The following is a 19,152-nucleotide window of genomic DNA, read 5'->3' on the forward strand; positions in this document are numbered from 1 at the left end:
TTGGCGGGCCGCTGTGTGAGGTTGCTGTGACGGTGAACGAACCTCCCCCTTAAAAAAGAAGAGGTTGTTCACCGCCCACAGTGACGTCGCTAGGAAGGCAAGTATGTGTGACGGGTACTAGCGATTTTGTCCGCCTCGGGCAGCGATTTGCCCGTGACGCACAAACGACGGGGGCGGGCGCTTTCACGAGCGACATCGCTAGCGATGTCGCGGCGTGTAAAGCAGCCTTAACAATGGGCCCGATTAAGATTGGCATAAAGGCACACAACACTTAATAAATTTGGCACATCTTCTCAGTGGCGTGCACCTCCTTGTGTTGCTAAGAATGCTACACCACTACTATTGATTAATTTGATGGGCATGCACTGTCCTACCATGGCTCATTCTCAGCTCTACCTATTTTGTTTGAGCTTCCAAAAACTGGAGTAAAAAGGCCAAAAATTCCAAACTTCTTGTGCTTTCCATAAAAACATTGCGGTTTGCCAAACTGTTTTACACTAGTTTTCTATCTTAACTCCTTAACGTCATAGGACGTGCTATGCACGTCATAAGTCATCTCCCCGCCTTTGATGCGGGTTCACATGCAGAGCCCGCGTCTTTCCCCGCAGATGAAGGCTGAATCATTCAGCCTTCATCCACCTCTAACAGCCGCAGGTGGAGAGGCATTCCGCTGTGTCATTACCATATATAAAACAAGTGATAAGACCATTGCAGGTTCAAGTCCCCTACGGAAAATTTTAAATACAGTAAAAAGTAGAAAAAAAAAGTTTAAAAAGCATAAAAGTTAAAATCACCCCACTTTTACCATATTAAAAATTTAGAAAGAATTTTTTTTTTATCCCAGACATATACAGTATCCCTGCATTTGTAAAAGTACGATCTATCAAAAGTATAAAATACATTAATCCAATTATTAAGCAAAGGAATGAGAAAATAAATAAAAAACGCCAGAACTGCAGTTATTCGGCCGCTGCAACAGAAAAAAAATGTAATAACAAACGATCTCAACATCGTATATATCCCCAAATAATATTGATAAAAACATCATCTCATGCCGCAAAAAAAAACCCCAAAAAAACAAAACAAGCCCTTACAAAGCCCCAGATCCTAACAATTTAAAATGATACGGCTCTCGGAAAAATCACAACACAAGTGACATTTTTATTTTTTTTTTACAAAATGTCTGAATATGTTTTCACCAGTTAAATAAAATAAACACTATACATGTTGGGTATCTACAAAACCTGTAGAATCACACAGCCAGGTCAGTTTAACCGTAAAATGAGCGCTGTAAAAAAAAAATCCAAAAAACAATTGCAGAATTTAATTTGATTTGCTATTACATCACATTTGGAATTTTTTCCCCACTTACCATTGCATCATATGGTAAAATACATGGTGTCACTGAAAAGTACAACTCATCCAGCAAAAAAACAAGCTATAATCGACAGAAAAATAGGAAACTTTATGGCTCTTGGAGAAAGGAGAGAAAAAACCTAAGCACAAAAATGAAATTGCCCGATCCTTCAGGGGTTAAACATTTCGATAGCTTGGGGGCCTACTGTATATCTTCTTGCAACACCCACTACAGGAGAAAAAGATGGCTGGGAGCTGAACCTCCAAGGCCCCTCCAAACAAAAAGGAGTTTTCTCCAATGGGACACCCCCTTGATAAGGTTAACAGATGAAATATTTCACCAACTCTTCTTAAAAATAAACATGTGTCTGACTTAGAGCTAAATATCTGTACTGTAGTCCGGTAACTTACCTCCGCTCCCCAGGCACGGAAAGCTTTCTCCAGTCTTAGCGCGTTCATAGCGTATGTGCCAAAGTTATCAATCCCGTCTTTATCCCCCGCCTGCATGATCTGGTTGTACAGTTTGGAGGTGTCCTGCCTCCTGTGGTACAGCTCCCAGCCCAGCTCACCTAGGGAACATTACCACGGAGGATGAAAAGGATTGGGAATTATCCCTGACATCCTTATGTTACAAAATGGGAGGACACAATTTTAGAGGGGCAGATACCAAATTAAATTAACACTGGAGAAACTGTAAGTGTCTTAAAGCAGGTTCATGGTATCTAAAAACACCTTCTACCCAATGAGCTGCTAGCATTAATGACTTTCCAGCAACTTCTTAAGATTTATTATTGGGCAGAAATCTTAAGTGAGGAGCACTCTGCCCAATCTTCATGGTTACCATCCTATCACATGATGCTGGGCCATGGAGTGTGGAAGAAGAATACCAGGAATCTATAAATTAATGCACCACTCCAGCAGTTTATTGTTTTTTTCTTCAGCGCTGGAGTGGCACTTTAAATTTAAGCCCCCTTTCGGTCGCTTCAACTTTTACCAACGCTCCAGTCTCGCGGTGCCATATTGTGCCATATATGCCTGTAACTTCTGACTGGCAGGAAGTCAGAAGTTACATCACAACCTCCTAATGCAAGAGCCCAAACAAGGCTCTCATAGACTTGTATTGCGTTGTGACACTGGAGCAGCCGTCAGGTCACTAACTGGAGAAGAACTACGCGAGCAGCTGTGATAGAAGATGAAGCCGAAAGGAGGAGTATAAGAGTAAGTAATTTTATTTTCCAGTCTCCATCTCCCACAATGGCTTTTGAATGTTCCTTTTAGTCAATTTAGATGTCTGAGACACAATTGTACTCTAGATACCACATTTGAGGAAGAGTTTCAAGTGTTAAATGAGCAGTTTAAAAATAAAGTATTTTACAATCAACTTTTGAAAAAGTCAGGACGTCTAGATAGATGTATTTTTTTTAATCAAAATTTACGACCCAATTTATTGAGTAATCTGAAATGATGTTACCTGTTACCATATAATTCACAATATAATAATAAAGCTGCTATTATTCATAAACATTGCTCGGTTCTGTTCTTGTGTTTATGTAGTAAGCTCGGTTCTGTTCTTGTGTTTATGTAGTAAGCTCGGTTCTGTTCTTGTGTTTATGTAGTAAGCTCTGTTCTGTTCTTGTGTTTATGTAGTAAGCTTGGTTCTGTTCTTGTATTTATATAGTAAGCTCGGTTCTGTTCTTGTATTTATATAGTAAGCTCGGTTCTGTTCTTGTATTTACGAAGTAAGCTCAAATCTGATCTTGTATTTATGTGGTAGGTTCAGTTCTGTACTTGTATTTATGTACTAAGCTTGGTTCTGTTCTTGTATTTATGTAGTAAGCTCGGTTCTGTTCTAGTATTTATGTAGTAGCCTTGGTTCTGTTCTTGTATTTATGTACAAAGCTTGGTTCTGTTCTTGTATTTATGTAGTAAGCTCGGTTCTGTTCTTGTATTAATGTACAAAGCTTGGTTCTGTTCTTGTATTTATGTAGTAAGCTTGGTTCTGTTCTAGTATTTATGTAGTAGCCTTGGTTCTGTTCTTGTATTTATGTACAAAGCTCGGTTCTGTTCTTGTATTCATGTACAAAGCTCGGTTCTGTTCTTGTATTTATGTACAAAGCTTAGTTCTGTTCTTGTATTTATGTAATAAGCTTGGTTTGGTTCTTGTATTTATGTAGTAAGCTCGGTTCGGTCCTTGTATTTATGTAGTTAGCTCGGTTCGGTCCTTGTATTTATGTAGTAAGCTCGGTTTGGTCCTTGTATTTATGTAGTAAGCTCGGTTTGGTTCTTGTGTTTATGTAGTTAGCTTCGGATCTTTGGTGAAGATATTTCTATATGGAGTGCAATGTATCGAGTCCACTCAGTCGTGATTTTGGTGTAGTTGATTACTGGATTTGTATTTGGGTTGCTGACGTTTCATGCCTTAGACAGACTAGTTATACTATAATGTTATTTTGATCATCTATTACTGAACTACGCTGCACCAACTATGTCTAATGCAAAATAAATGACAATACTGATTCTTGGTTCTTTTATATGATCGTGATTTTACTGATAGCTCGAGAGAGTATGTAGGAATGCACGGGTGTGTGTGATTCCAATAAGAAAACAGTAACCACCGTTCCTTAAAGCCTTGCAATATTTGCTGTCTTATGAAGCAGACTGTGGTAATTAGATTAAAGATGGGCTGCTACAACTCGGGGGCCACTGCTGTGGGGTTGCCCGCCAGACTAAAATTTGCCAGACAGCCCCTGGTTCCAACTATACAACAGAGAGCTATGAATTCTTGCCTTGAGGGACAGAGAATTTGGAACTTTCCCAAGTAAACTCCTGTGTCTACTATTCTTTAGACTGAGGGAAGATGTGACAGTGGAACGTAAAAAGAAAAAATATAGTGCTAGTCAAATATACAGTGTATGTATATTGTGTCCTTACCTGTATAAGATATCCGTATGGCTGTTACTGGGATGCCGGCAATGTTCATTTTTCTACCATGAAGAAATTTGAAAGCAGATTCACCCAGGTCCTCAGATGTTAATTTCTGAAGAACTTTTCTGGACAGCGGTCCTGCTACACCGAGAACTCCCACCTCATCTGTCACATTTCGTATTTCCACATTATAATTGCCCTGAGTGGCAAATTCTTCGATCCACCTAGAAATACAGAATATGTATAAGAAATCTCAAACATTTCATTTTACATATAAAATTTGCATGAAAGTACGAGTCTTTTTTTTTTGTAAATCACATTTAATTTCTCATTTGCAGCCCCTGGTATTGTTCAGAGCTGCATTCATAATTCTGCAGGCTTCTGAAAAGCTGTGGCAGCTCTACCAACACAGGGTGACTGATGGCTGTAATATACAGCCGACACCCTAATGAAATTACCAGGATTGAAGATAGCTCTGATCCTTGATGTTTAATCCCTAGGAAGTGGGCAAAGCAAAAGGCGAAGTTCCCACTATGAGAAATTGATGAGTTTTGGATTGATATATCTTTACTGCACAAAAAACGCTTTCTTAAATTATTTCGGCAAAGTGGATGGGAATTATTGAAATCTCATGCCCACTGTTTAAATTTATCTTGTTATAACTATGCATTTTATTTACGGATTTTCCCCACACACTTTCAGCAGAGGAAATGCATGGCTTGGTCCATGTATCGAGTTTTCTTTATATGGAACCTAAAGGTCCGTGTGAAACATAGCCCATGTTAAATGCAACCTGTCACCAGGTTCACCCCATCATCCCTTATGAGCTGCGGCCACCACCAGTGAGCCCTTATATACAGTATTCTGGAACGCTGTATATAAGAATCCAGACCACTCTGTATAACGTAAAAAACACCTTTATAATACTCATGTGCGGGGCGGTCCGGTCCGATGGGTGTAGCTGCTCTCGTTCCGTCGCATCCTCTCTTCTTGCAATTGCCTTCCTCCTGCCCAGATCAGTGTGCATGACGCATCATGCATCATTCACAAAGAGTCCTCCATTGCGCTCCTGCGCATGCACACGTTGATCTGAACAGCTGAGGGCAGATCAAAGTATTTTAGTGCGCATGTATAGCGCCCCACGGGGCAGGTGGTTAACCTACTCGTTGCTGGGCCGTCGACTGTCGTGGTCACGGGCGGCCTAGCCTGGCTCCGTTGCCCCGAGGCGTACAGAAAATGGCAGGGGAGAGATGTTGGGGGTAGTAGTGAGGTGTTTGTCATGACACCACCTGTGGTATGTGGCCAGAGATTGTGCTGCTGTCGCTGTCCTCCGGGTCAGATGGTGGTAGCAGCAATGGATGGTATCGCTCCGCACAGGTGGAGCGGGCCCCGGGGAGGGTGATGCGGGGAGTAGTAATGGCGTCTCGGAGTGGCATTACCGGTAATAAAAAGAGTCAGAGTCTATGGCTGCGGTTCCAGGTTGTTTACTCACTTTTGTATGGTGCTGCTCACCCAGGTAATACCGGTCACTTGCTATGATGGGCTCCGTTGAACCTGAATTCCTTTAGAGATCACTCCGGTTTGGTGTTCGGTGGGTTCTCTCCTTGTAACGCCTGTCTATGGATCCCCTGGCTTGAAGCTATGAGCGGACCCTGGGTTTCACGAGATGTACTCTTGTCCCTATATGCAGGTGCCACGGTTCCGATATGGGGTCCAGCTTGATGCGAGACCCAGGATCCTCACTGGCATTGTGCTGTTGGGTGCTGTGTGGTCAGGGAAGCTTGAAACTTTCCCATCCAGGCAGATTCTGGAAAGCGAACGTGAAGTATGATCTTCCCTATGGTCCTGCCGCCCTGTGTGGCGTCGATTCCGTGGGGAGCAGGTTCACTCTCCCTGCGGCAATCGTGTGAACTTCTCCTTCCCACCAGAGCACCCGTGAGATGCGACTGCTTCCTTCCTCTCCTGCTGGAGAACTCCTCTAGACTGCCTGCCTGAGTGTGGCTGGCTCACTAGTTTTGTTAACTGTTGTGTGACTCCAAACTCCCCCTGCTGGCTGCACCTCCCCCCTCCCAGGTCCTAAGCTAGTGGGACTGAGGCCCCTGTATGAGGGCATCCTGTAAATGCCACTCTGTCGGCGACCCCTTTATTACCCTACCAGTTCCCAGTGGGAACAGGGCAACCTGGTGTGTATTTGCATGTGTAATGTGGTTAAACCGAAACTGACCTCCTCGAGAACTGGGTTTAGCATTACACCCAAATTTGGGTGCAATACTCTGTGGCGACTGAAGCCTCAGGGTGCATCGCGTCGGTGTATTACAGTACTTTGCTCTGCCCTCAGCCGAGCAGATCAAAGTTCACATGCGCAGGAGCACAATGGAGGCCTGTCTGTGAATGACGCAGGACGCATCATGCCAACAGCGCTGAGCAGGAGGACAGCAGTTCACATTCACAATTTGCAAGCATGTAGCTTGAGTTTTAGTACAGCCATCAGAGCTCGGTATTAGAGTAAGGATGGACAGAGAGGCAAGAGGTGTTGTAATGGTGGACCAGTGTATGCACAGTTCTGTGGGTAATATAGCTATTCTGCAAAATCAAGACGCACCTGGAACTTGCCACTGGGAGGCCGATCCATATGGGTATCGATATAGGGCCAGATTCATCAAGTGGTTTTCTTCAGAATTCTGGTCTAAAATACCTTATAATGTCATAAAATCTTTGCACATCTTGAACTTGCACAAAAATGTTGGACTTTGGATGCTTTTACACCAATCATGGCCAACTTCGCCAAAGTGGAAAGAGCTGGAGCATGATGGGGCAAATTCATCATTATTTATGCCAATGAAGTGCAGTAAATTACGCCAGAAATATGTCAGCCCCTGGAGCAAGGAAGATGTAAGATGCCTTTTTTAATGAATTAGGCGCACCTTACTCCAGCTCTGCTTTTATGAAGACTAGCATAGAAAACCCACGTCTTCGTGAATCAGACTCATAGGATCCATATAGAAATACAGGAAATACTGCACAAACCTGAGATCATGTAGTTCGGATCCAGATCCAGTAATCAGAAGAAACTCTCCTGGGGACAAGTGTGACACTGTGAGCTCTGCATAGACGCGGCCCCTTGGGGTCAGCATGTGGCTTATATTTGTGAAACCCTCCTGTGTAAGAAAAAAATAAAAAAAAGGTACAAAACTATTCTCTATTACTATAAAGAAATAAAAAAAGTGTTTTATCCCTTTGGTATCTGCTGAGAACAACGGAGGAATCTTCTAATTTGCAAGCAATTAATTAAAATTAAAAAAAAAAAAGTAATTTTATATTTTTAAGTGAACCCTTCAGGTGCAATATGCACACAAAACCACGAGCAGTTCTGGTACATATTGCTAATTACTGCCTAATTGTCCCTGTATCTAGTAGCATACAAAAAGAGATCTTTAGATAGAGTATTTCTAAAGATCCTTTATGATATGCTAATGAGGCCAGGGACTAGTTGCAAGGGTGTTATTTCCCCAGACTAATCTACCCTCTTAACAGGGGCGTGCAGACATGCTATTCAATACCCATTGCCCAGCTTCATTGGCGGTGATGCACATACCTGTGTCCGCTGTCACCGCTTTAGGCACCAGGTTTAGGGTCAGTGTGCATGATCAGAAGGCCAGGCACTTCTAGTCATGTGCACTAGACCGCTCTGAAGCCGGGACACGTACACCCGGCTTCATAGTGCGCATGACTGGAAGTGTCAGGTTCTGATCATGCGCACTGACCCTAAACCCGGCGTCTGAGGCAGTGACAACGGACACAAGTACGCACGTCACCACTCATGATACTGGGCATTGAATAGCATGTTGTCATGCCCCTATGGGTGTGCAAACATTCTAAGAGGGAGGACTAGTCAGGTAACTAAAGCCTTTGTGACTAGTCCCCAGGCTTATAACCATATTATAAAAGGATCTTTAGGAATTCTTTATCTAAAGATCGCTTTATCTATGCTGCTAGATACAGGGCCTGTTAGGCAGGGATTAGGAATATGCACCCAGAACTGCTCGTTGTTCTGGGTGCATATTGGACCTGACAGGTTCCCTTTAAATTAAAAAGTATTCAAGTTGTAACAAAAATATCAGTTTGAAAACCGGTCTTGGTATCTCCCTTTAACTTTTCTACTGTGATCTGGACTTTGCTGCATGGAACCCTGGGTTGTGTCAAACAGCAAAGCTAAATCTGAGCCCAGAAGGTCAGGAAGAGTACACATGTAGAGAACAATAAAAAGTCCAAGGTCAAACCAGGAGAATCGTTGGAGAACAGTCAGAACAGAATCACAGTTAAAATAAAAGCACCGGATGATATAGAGAATATACAATCAAAAGCTGGCACATGGGGGTACCTGAATACAGGTAAGATAAGTAGGGTGCCAGGACCACCGATGGGGCACTAAATCCATTCTGTGACGGATCTACTCCTAATCGGGAAATCTCTCAGATTAGGTAGAAGAGTTGCTTGTTAACCTAGTTGTGTTGCCCATTGTACTGCGCATGTGCCAGCCAGCACCTCTGCCTGGCAAGGAGGCTTCGTACTGAAGATTGGAAGGCTGAGAACCTCATATTTTGTGGGGTTTTTTTTGCTCCTATACAGATATACAGTTAGGTCCAGAAATATTTGGACAGTGACACAATTTTCGCGAGTTGGGCTCTGCATGCCACCACATTGGATTTGAAATGAAATCTCTACAACAGAATTCAAGTGCAGATTGTAACGTTTAATTTGAAGGTTTGAACAAAAATATCTGATAGAAATTGTAGGAATTGTACACATTTCTTTACAAACACTCCACATTTTAGGAGGTCAAAAGTAATTGGACAAATAAACCAAACCCAAACCAAATATTTTTATTTTCAATATTTTGTTGCGAATCCTTTGGAGGCAATCACTGCCTTAAGTCTGGAACCCATGGACATCACCAAACACTGGGTTTCCTCCTTCTTAATGCTTTGCCAGGCCTTTACAGCCGCAGCCTTCAGGTCTTGCTTGTTTGTGGGTCTTTCCGTCTTAAGTCTGGGTTTGAGCAAGTGAAATACATGCTCAATTGGGTTAAGATCTGGTGATTGACTTGGCCATTGCAGAATGTTCCACTTTTTTGCACTCATGAACTCCTGGGTAGCTTTGGCTGTATGCTTGGGGTCATTGTCCATCTGTACTATGAAGCGCCGTCCGATCAACTTTGCGGCATTTGGCTGAATCTGGGCTGAAAGTATATCCCGGTTCACTTCAGAATTCATCCGGCCACTCTTGTCTGCTGTTATGTCATCAATAAACACAAGTGACCCAGTGCCATTGAAAGCCATGCATGCCCATGCCATCACGTTGCCTCCACCATGTTTTACAGAGGATGTGGTGTGCCTTGGATCATGTGCCGTTCCCTTTCTTCTCCAAACTTTTTTCTTCCCATCATTCTGGTACAGGTTGATCTTGGTCTCATCTGTCCATAGAATACTTTTCCAGAACTGAGCTGGCTTCATGAGGTGTTTTTCAGCAAATTTAACTCTGGCCTGTCTATTTTTGGAATTGATGAATGGTTTGCATCTAGATGTGAACCCTTTGTATTTACTTTCATGGAGTCTTCTCTTTACTGTTGACTTAGAGACAGATACACCTACTTCACTGAGAGTGTTCTGGACTTCAGTTGATGTTGTGAATGGGTTTTTCTTCACCAATAGAAAGTATGCGGCGATCATCCACCACTGTTGTCATCCGTGGACGCCCAGGCCTTTTTGAGTTCCCAAGCTCACCAGTCAATTCCTTTTTTCTCAGAATGTACCCGACTGTTGATTTTGCTACTCCAAGCATGTCTGCTATCTCTCTGATGGATTTTTTCTTTTTTTCAGCCTCAGGATGTTCTGCTTCACCTCAATTGAGAGTTCCTTAGGCCGCATGTTGTCTGGTCACAGCAACAGCTTCCAAATGCAAAACCACACACCTGTAATCAACCCCAGACCATTTAACTACTTCATTGATTACAGGTTAACGAGGGAGACGCCTTCAGAGTTAATTGCAGCCCTTAAAGTCCCTTGTCCAATTACTTTTGGTCCCTTTAAAAAGAGGAGGCTATGCATTACAGAGCTATGATTCCTAAACCCTTTCTCCGATTTGGATGTGAAAACTCTCATATTGCAGCTGGGAGTGTGCACTTTCAGCCCATATTATATATATAATTGTATTTCTGAACATGTTTTTGTAAACAGCTAAAATAACAAAACTTGTGTCACTGTCCAAATATTTCTGGACCTAACTGTATATTTTCAAGGTTATAGATGGCATTTAATCCTTGTGTAGTTATATCCTGAGTCACATTTCCTTCCCTTACTTACTACTCCTTAAACTTACCAAATACTGTATATGATAAGAGACTATTAAAGAATATTGTGGCGCACCTGAGGCTCCAGTCGCCACAGAGGTACTGCACCTCAGCCAGAGGTGTGGCATTTCATTCCCGGGTAAGGAGGAGGTCACAAATCGGTATACACACAAACACAGCTACACTCTAATTTAGAAACACTCCATCAGGCCATGGTTAGGGCCTAGTATAATTAAGCTATGGTATAGCTATCCTCTGGTAAAAGCACCGTCCTCTAAGTCAGCTTGGAGGTGGAGTCTAGTTAGTGGGAACACACTGTGGAAAGTTAGACAGTCAGGAAGTAGGAGCGGAGGAGTGAAGACCTGTGGTCTGGAGCTGGTCCAGCTCGGCCCAGGCACACGACTGAAGGGGTACTAGAGCCCACGAGAAGTGCGCCATACAACCGTGGTCTCGTTCCATATACCGGAGTGGAGGGACATGGCCACAGTAGGGCACTGATCCCCCCAACTAGTGGAGAACTACAAGGTACAGCTAGCAAACCAGAGGCTGAGGTTACTGCAAGTGCCGAAGATACATCCACATACATCCAGTGAAAAGGTGACTACATAGGGCCAATGCAAAGAGCTTCAAGCCACCCGACAGGGTCCGCAGACACTGACTCGGGGCTCTGTGTATGTATTGCCCCTTTTATCCAGACATCATGCCGTCCTGTTAACGATTGGCAAGTTATATATCGAGCCTCCTGAAGATCCGTGGCCGGAGAAACGCGTCGAGGCGACTCCAGGGCATTTCTGGGACAATCACATGACCCCCAATGAGCTAAGTGCCTGACTATCTCTTTATGCACTAACCCGGGTGGTTTCACCTGGTTGCTTATTGATATGCAATCTGTATGTGCAAATGCAATGACACCTAAACCGGCTTCCTGGGGCATATAAGCCGTCTGTCTGGAGGAAGCAGACAGCCCCAGGAGCTTGTGTACGTCTGAGTCCTATACATCATATTGCACTCTGCACTGCTTTATGCACTTAGTCTAGTATGCATATCATTTTCTATTGGAGTACTCTCTCTGCATAGTGAGTTGATTTGGATACTCCGGGTCCCTGAGAATACTATCTATATTATTAGGTCATATCCGATCAAGTATCATTCCAGGGTACATCGGAATTCCATGAAATAGTCAAGGCCTATCGGCCGGGTATATGTGTCCTAGTATTTCTGTCCACTAAGTTTGAATGTGCCCTCCCATGACCCTCCACTTTATCTATTTTTCATGACTATTTTGAGGGTCTATCTAGGGATTTTTTAGGGCTAGCCACCGCTGAGTGGGGGCGCCATTTTCGTATATTTAGGGTGCCAACCCCCGCGGTAGGTAGTGGACAGGAGGGAGGGGTATCAAATAGGGTAAGAACTTTACCTTCCTCCCTTTCTTTTTCCTATACATTTTGCACAAGGGTTTGTGGATTTTAAATATTATTAATAAAAGAGTCTTTTAAGGGTTATATATATTTTTGATTGTGACACTTCCCCTTCTTCATAAAGCTCTGTGTATGTAGGCACGAGACAGGCGGGAGAAGTCAGCGCAGGAAGACGACCAGGAACGAACAAAGAAGGGTGCACCAGGTTGTGCCTCTGAACTATCCAGGATCGCGGCTGGGGCCCATCACAGCAGAACTCAGCATCCCAAGGGCAGCATTTGACCGTCCGGACGTGTTAATTTGGAACCCTTAACTGTGACTAAAGACCTTGTGACTGTGTTGTCCGATTATTCCCTGCACCTCTGGCCCTGCACCCCGCCATTACAGACTACAACCCCTAACAGCCCTGGGGCCCAGCTTTACCTGTGGAGAGCTATTCCAACTCTGCTGCATCACCACCGACCCCAGGGGAACTGAACGGCAGCTGTGACACCTATCTTGCCGCATACCACAGATGGCGTCACGACATCTCCCCTGTAAATATCCCCCCCATCATCAGCCAATAAACTTCACTGCCAGGGTCACGGTACCGAGCCCTGGTGCCGTGAAATCCTTCCAGACAGAACAGAGCCGCGGCCTGGTAATGAGTGCCCCCAGGCCCCATTGGGGCGTGTCAATATGACTACAGGATAAGACCACAGGGTCTGCATTTCTTCTTTATTTATGGTTCTGAATTGGTTTTGTATGCACAAAATGGGAGGATTCATTGAAACAATACTAAAATACAAAAAAAAAAACAAACAAAAAACACAGGATCCATTTTTAAAAAATGGCACCCAATTTAGGAATAGATCATCTGAAAATATTGTGATTTACTTCATTTATGCTATATACTGTAAAACATGGCATAACTGCAGCAAAATGCACCACTGCATTATAGGGTTTGGCAATCTTAATATGAGGGTCTGCAGTCTCACTGTGTAACTGCAGACTACCGAATTATAACAGTGTGCGATGTGCACATGGTCACGATTTCCCTGTATGCCCTGTACGATTGGTCAGCCATGTGACTGCATTTTTATGATTTGTAGACTTGCGGTAAATTCTCTTTTATTGAGGGAAGCCATATGAGACAAGACAGCTTGTCACTGCAGATATGCAAATCGCAGGGCAGACCACAATTTGCATAAGAAATAACAAAGAATCATGACAGTGTGCTCATTACACAAGGTCACAATTCAGCAGTCTGCAGTCACACACTAACTCCAGACTTTTCTATGAATACTGGACAACCCTTTGGTGTGAACCCTAAGCAGAAAGAAACATGAATAGGCGCTCACACTGCAAACACCCATGTTTTATTGCAAAGTGTTGTAGCGCTTCAAAGCAACCAGGGTTTCAAAATGAAACTGATCTAAAAGAAGATTAAACGGTGTACTCCCCACCCTGCTGGGCATGACTGACAGGTCTCTCCTTATACACAAATAATAAAATACCCAACAATTAAACTGAGCTGGGTGTAGAGAGACTAGCAGAGAGCCGCCCCCTTGACTTTCCACCCCCGTTTCCAAGTGATTTTTAAACTGCATTACTTTTAAGGGGTTTTTCCACCTACAAAGTTAATTTTAATCAGTAGATCTTGGAATAATAATAATTTCCATAATTGGATGTGTTTAAAATAAATGTTCCTGTGCTGAGATAATCTTATATATGTGTCCCTGCTGTGTGCTGTGTAATGGCCGTGTCTGACTGCACAGGGGCATGGTCTAAATCATAACATATCTCTTGGGCCGAGGAGGACGTAAAAAAGTATAGACATTACTGCATTAGCTCACAAATAATTCTTTCTTTGAAGTAAAACATTTTCTAAAAACAGCCAGGGAATGTTTTAGCTCACAAAAAGAATCAGCTATGATCCTGTGCTGTAATAACTCCCTAGCCCAAGAGCTGTGGTATGATTAGACCATGTCCCTGTACAGTCAGACACGGCCATTACACAGCACATAGCAGGGACACATAAATAAGATGATCTCAGCACAGGAAGATTTATTCATTTTTTTTTTTTAAACACATTCAATTGTGGAACTTATTATTATTCCAAGATCTATTGATTAAAATGAAGTTTTGTTCATGGGGAAAACCCCCTTTAAGTGCCTCGGTGGTTTTGATTAAAATTAGTCATTTGTCAAGAAGGAACATACACATCCAATATTAGCTAGTATGCCTGTGCAGTGCACTAGTCTAGTGTCTTACAAACCAACCATATTTTCATATGACCCAGCATTAAAGGGAACCTGTCAGATGGAATAAGCACCCAGAGCCACGAGCAGTTCTGGGTGCATATTGCTAATCCCTGCCTAACTGTCCCGGGATATAGTAGCATAGATAAAGAGATTTTTTTTTTTCTTAAAACATATTTCTAAAGATCCTTTATTATATGCTAATGAGGCCAGCGACTAGCTGCAATGGCATTAGTTCCCTTGGCTAGTTGGCCCCCTTAGCATGTAGGCACGCCCGTCACTTCTGGTCATGTGCACTATGAAGCCGGGTGTACATGTTCCATCTTCAAAATGGGGTTGTGTGCATGACCGGATGTCCGGGGACTTCTGATCATGCGCACTGACCCTATGCCCAGTGTTCTGAGGTGGTGCAACGGACACAGTTACGCACCTCACTGCCGATGATGACGCTGGGCAGTGGGCATTGAATAGCATCTTAGCATGCCCCTGTGGGCGCACTAACATGCTCAGAGGGCGGAATGAGAGCAAGAACTGTGACTAGTCCCCACGCTCATTATCATATCATAAAGGATCTTTAGAAATACATTTTCTAAAGATCCCTTTATCTATGCTAGTGTATACAGGGACAGTTAGTCAGGGATTAGCAATATACACCCAGAACTGTACATGGTTCTGGGTGCATACTGCCCTTGACAGGTTCCCTTTAACTATACCTATGCATAAACACACATGTGAAATCAAGAATTAATTTCTATTATGTGCGTTAGGTTTTATCATTTGAGAAATGGTACAAATCCACTACATTCAAGATCTTCAAATAAATGCACAATTTCATTTGCCAGTAATGAATGGGACAGAATTTAATAACAGAATCATTTTCCCAATGTACTTTTGGATCAGTAAAATTAAGTGGTTATTTTAATTTATTAAATAGCCGGTAAAATAGACAGTTACCTATAAATATATCAGTTACTGTCCCTCACTTCCGCACTTCATTACAAACCTTTGGAATTGTATTTGCAAAGAGATGATCCAATAATGTGATTGCGTCCTTCCCTTTCACAGTGAACTTGCCAAATGGCGTCAGGTCAATCACTCCCACCTTTTCCATCACCTGCTTATATTCTCGCCTCACTGGCTCAAACCAGTTTGTCCTTCGAAAACTAGGTCTAAAAGTTAGAAAAATACAGTAAAACATTAAAATAAAAAATAACCACAAAAAGTAAACCTGCAGATAACATATAGATTCCATAAAAATGATTTATTATTTATTTTAGGACTTTATTGGGACTGAGGAGTAACAAACACCATCCATGGACAAGAGTGCTGCCGTTTCTGGGGAAAGAAATTAAAATACTGTAACATTTTATTTTTAACCTCAGAAAACCAAATCAAAGTAAAGAAGATTATGGTATTTATACTAACAAGATTCAAAATGTTTGCTAGGAACGGGAATATTGATGCGATTCTTATTTGAAGGGACTATAATAAAGAAAATAATAATAATAATAATAAAAAAAAAATAATTGCAGATTTATCAATGAGTAAAAGAGTTCTGTGGAAATCAAGGAAAAGCTACCATGTAAAAAAAAAAATCTGCACATGCGTCAATACCTCTCAGTCTTCACTGCAGTGACTTCAATAAAATGGCACCATTTTAAAGAAGACAGAATTACTGTGGCAATGTGCACTGGCTGCCAACAAAAGCAATGGTGGCATTCAAATAAAGAAAAAGGGGAATGCCAGGAGGTCGCCGGAGGAGAAATAAACACCAAAGACCCGAACCACAAAGGCCCACCCCCGATGCACCCGTTAATCACAGTGCAGCGCATTTCTGCAACTTTGATTAAAGATATTTCATCAACCAAGTATCAGATCTTGCTATAACAGGTATGCCTGAAATCAGCATCTTACTGCCTGTACGGACCTGCCTTTACTTCATATAGAAAAATCCTGGTGGTTGGTTCTCTTTAAAGAGGAGATGTTGTTTTACTAACTTGTCGGTTTTACTTAATATGCAAATGCCTTATGAAATAATTCTGAAAAAAACGTTTTCTCAGTTTGTTTAAGGTTGTCATGTACATTAGACTAATATTGATCAAAATTAACCATTTCAGCCAAAATGATTGTTGTTTGACTGAGAGTTAAGCGGGCTTTACACGCTACAACATATCTAATGATGTGTCGGCAGGGTCAAGTCGTAAGTGACGCACATCCGGCATAGTTAGTGCTGTTGTAGCGTGTGACAGGTACGTGCGATTGCGATTGAACGTAAAACCGTTCATCGCATACACGTCGTTCATTTGCTAACAATTGTACGTCTGGTTGTTCACTGTTCCCGAGGCAGCACACATCGCAGTGTGTGACACCCCGGCAACGATGAACAGATCTTACCTGTGTCACGCGGCTCCCGCCGGTAATGCGGAAGGAAGGAGGTGGGCGGAATGTTTACGTCCCGCTCATCTCCGCCGCTCCGCTTCTATTGTCCAGCTGCCGCGTGACATTGCGGTGACGCCAAACGTCCCTCCCACTCCAGGAAGTGGATGTTCGCCGCCCACATCAAGGTCGTATGGAAGGGTAAGTACGTGTGACGGCAATTAATCGTTTGTGCGACACGGTCAATAAATTGAACGTGCCACACATACGATGGGGGCGGGTCACATCGCATACGATATCATATGCTTAATTGTAAGGTGTAAAGCAGGCTTTAACCACAAATTATAATTTTTGCTCACCAGTGAAAGAAGCCCATTGTATAAAAAAATAAAAAATGTTATATATATATATATATATATATATATATATATATATATATATATATATATATAAAAACATTTTTATTTTTTATATATATTGTATATATATATATATATATATATATATATATTACATATACATACACACATGTAGACATACACACATATACATACACACATGTACACATACACACATATACATACACACACATACAGTATATGAGATATAGATCTATCTATTCCCATAGCTGCTAGGCCACAAGAGTGATTTCCTGGAAGCCCCCCAGAGTGCTCCCTAGAGGTTTCTTCATCCTTCCTTCAATGTGATTCAACATACAGTATGTGGTTAGTTTGAACAACTTTACAGCTAAAATGTGTATGACTGCGCTGACGTAATGTTCCTTCACTGGACAATCCCGCAGATTGTTCAACAACAACCATCCTTCTAACTAAAAGTGTAAAGTTGGCTTCACCTCCGTTATCCTTACACAGTCTGACACCATTCAAGAAAAAGGAATGTCAGTGGTACTGCCCAAGGCAAAAAAAAATAATTTGGAACAGTTATCTGGTGAGCAATAGAAGTATTTACTAAAACAGACAGACCAGGCAAGTTGAAAGTTCTTCTATAAGTAAATATTTTTTTTTTTATAGAAAAAAAAAAAAAAAAAGATATACTGTATATAAATACATACAAGACGAGAAAATATTGTTAAAGGTCAAGTATAGGCTGGTGCTGGAGGGGGATATGTATATATCCACAACTAAAGATTGAACTGTCCACACAATACGTAATGACTATATGCTAAGTTCAAGGTGAAGTTTAGGATACCTGTTAGGCCTAATTCATACATCAGTATTTTTGATCAGTATTTTCCAAAACAAGGTGTGTCTCCAAAACACAAAAGAGATTTTTTAATTATAGCTCTTCCTGTAAGTTCCATTCCTTCCATTTAGGAGGCCTTAATGTATAATTCAACCCATATTACATGAAACCACAGTGTTCAGTATTATCTCAATGAATGTGATGTTCGATGACAGACTTTCTCAGATTGAAGGCTTTTAGTATAAGTATAAACATCAGTCCTGTACTTACTTGTATTCAGTGTCATCTCCTGTCTTGTAGAACCAGTGAGGTTGTTCCCATCCTGCATGGAAGCCCATGGAGCATTTAGTCTTGAGTTCTTCGTAAACACCACTGACTCTTTCGGTTGGCCTTCCTGCAAATCTTTCCTCCTTAGGATAACCGACTATGTGATGAAATAAGATGTCCATGATTACATTTATGTAACTACACACAACAACATATATATATATATATATATATATATATATATATATATATATATATATATATATATAAAACAAAAATCATACATGAACTACACAATACGTAAATTCTAGAATACCCGATGCGTAGAATCGGGCCACCTTCTAGTGCTTATATATGAGTATAGAAAATGACAATTTAGATCCTATGCACATTACACATTGTCTGTTTTCTTTTAAATGAAAGAAGCATCCGACCTCGAGACATGAGACGAGGGACATTCCCTAACGATTTAATTTTATTTAAAATTGATGTTTGGAAAATTGGATCTTCCAAACATTTTGTGTAGAACGCTCAGCCAGATAAGTGTGTCATTCCTTTAATTAGATGTATATATTTGAAGATTTCTCCATCCAGTATCAAAAGTCATTGTTTAATGTTAAAGGGGCAAGACTTAGAAGCAAATTTAAGAGGAAACATTACACTATCCGCTAAGGTTAACTGGGTTGTCCAGTCTTCTGATAAAAGCCTGTAGTCACTTTATGGGATACAAGACTTCTGTGCATGTTACACACTGTCAGGATTCTTTGGTAGAGATGGTGAAAGTGGTCAGTCACATTCCTGGAAGTATGTGATTTGCATCCTTATGGCCACAATTCGACAAGACGTGTTAGTCCTCACTTAATATAAATGAATTGAGCTCTCGCTGGCAATACTGAATCTTGACTGGATACAGTGTGCACGCTGTAAGGATTCAGAAATCTGGAGTCACAGAGTGAATGCAGACTTTTACATAAGAACAGACAATCTTTTTAAGCTACTCCATATAAAGAGTAATTGT

General features: G+C 41.7%; 1 protein-coding gene across 1 annotated transcript in view; it reads right to left on the reverse strand.

Annotated features, from left to right (window-relative positions):
- Positions 1–19,152, reverse strand: part of DMGDH (dimethylglycine dehydrogenase) — a 129,087-nt gene that overhangs the window by 13,874 nt on the left and 96,061 nt on the right. Inside the window, exons 10-14 of the mRNA XM_075325700.1 lie at positions 18,138–18,291; positions 15,292–15,457; positions 7,309–7,439; positions 4,288–4,505; positions 1,768–1,925 (exon numbers count right to left, since the gene is read on the reverse strand). Of these exons, the coding sequence (XP_075181815.1) occupies positions 1,768–1,925; positions 4,288–4,505; positions 7,309–7,439; positions 15,292–15,457; positions 18,138–18,291 (827 nt within the window). The remainder of the gene's footprint in view (positions 1–1,767; positions 1,926–4,287; positions 4,506–7,308; positions 7,440–15,291; positions 15,458–18,137; positions 18,292–19,152) is intronic.

The sequence above is a fragment of the Anomaloglossus baeobatrachus genome, chromosome 1 (assembly GCF_048569485.1).
Source record: "Anomaloglossus baeobatrachus isolate aAnoBae1 chromosome 1, aAnoBae1.hap1, whole genome shotgun sequence".
NCBI lineage: Eukaryota > Metazoa > Chordata > Amphibia > Anura > Aromobatidae > Anomaloglossus > Anomaloglossus baeobatrachus.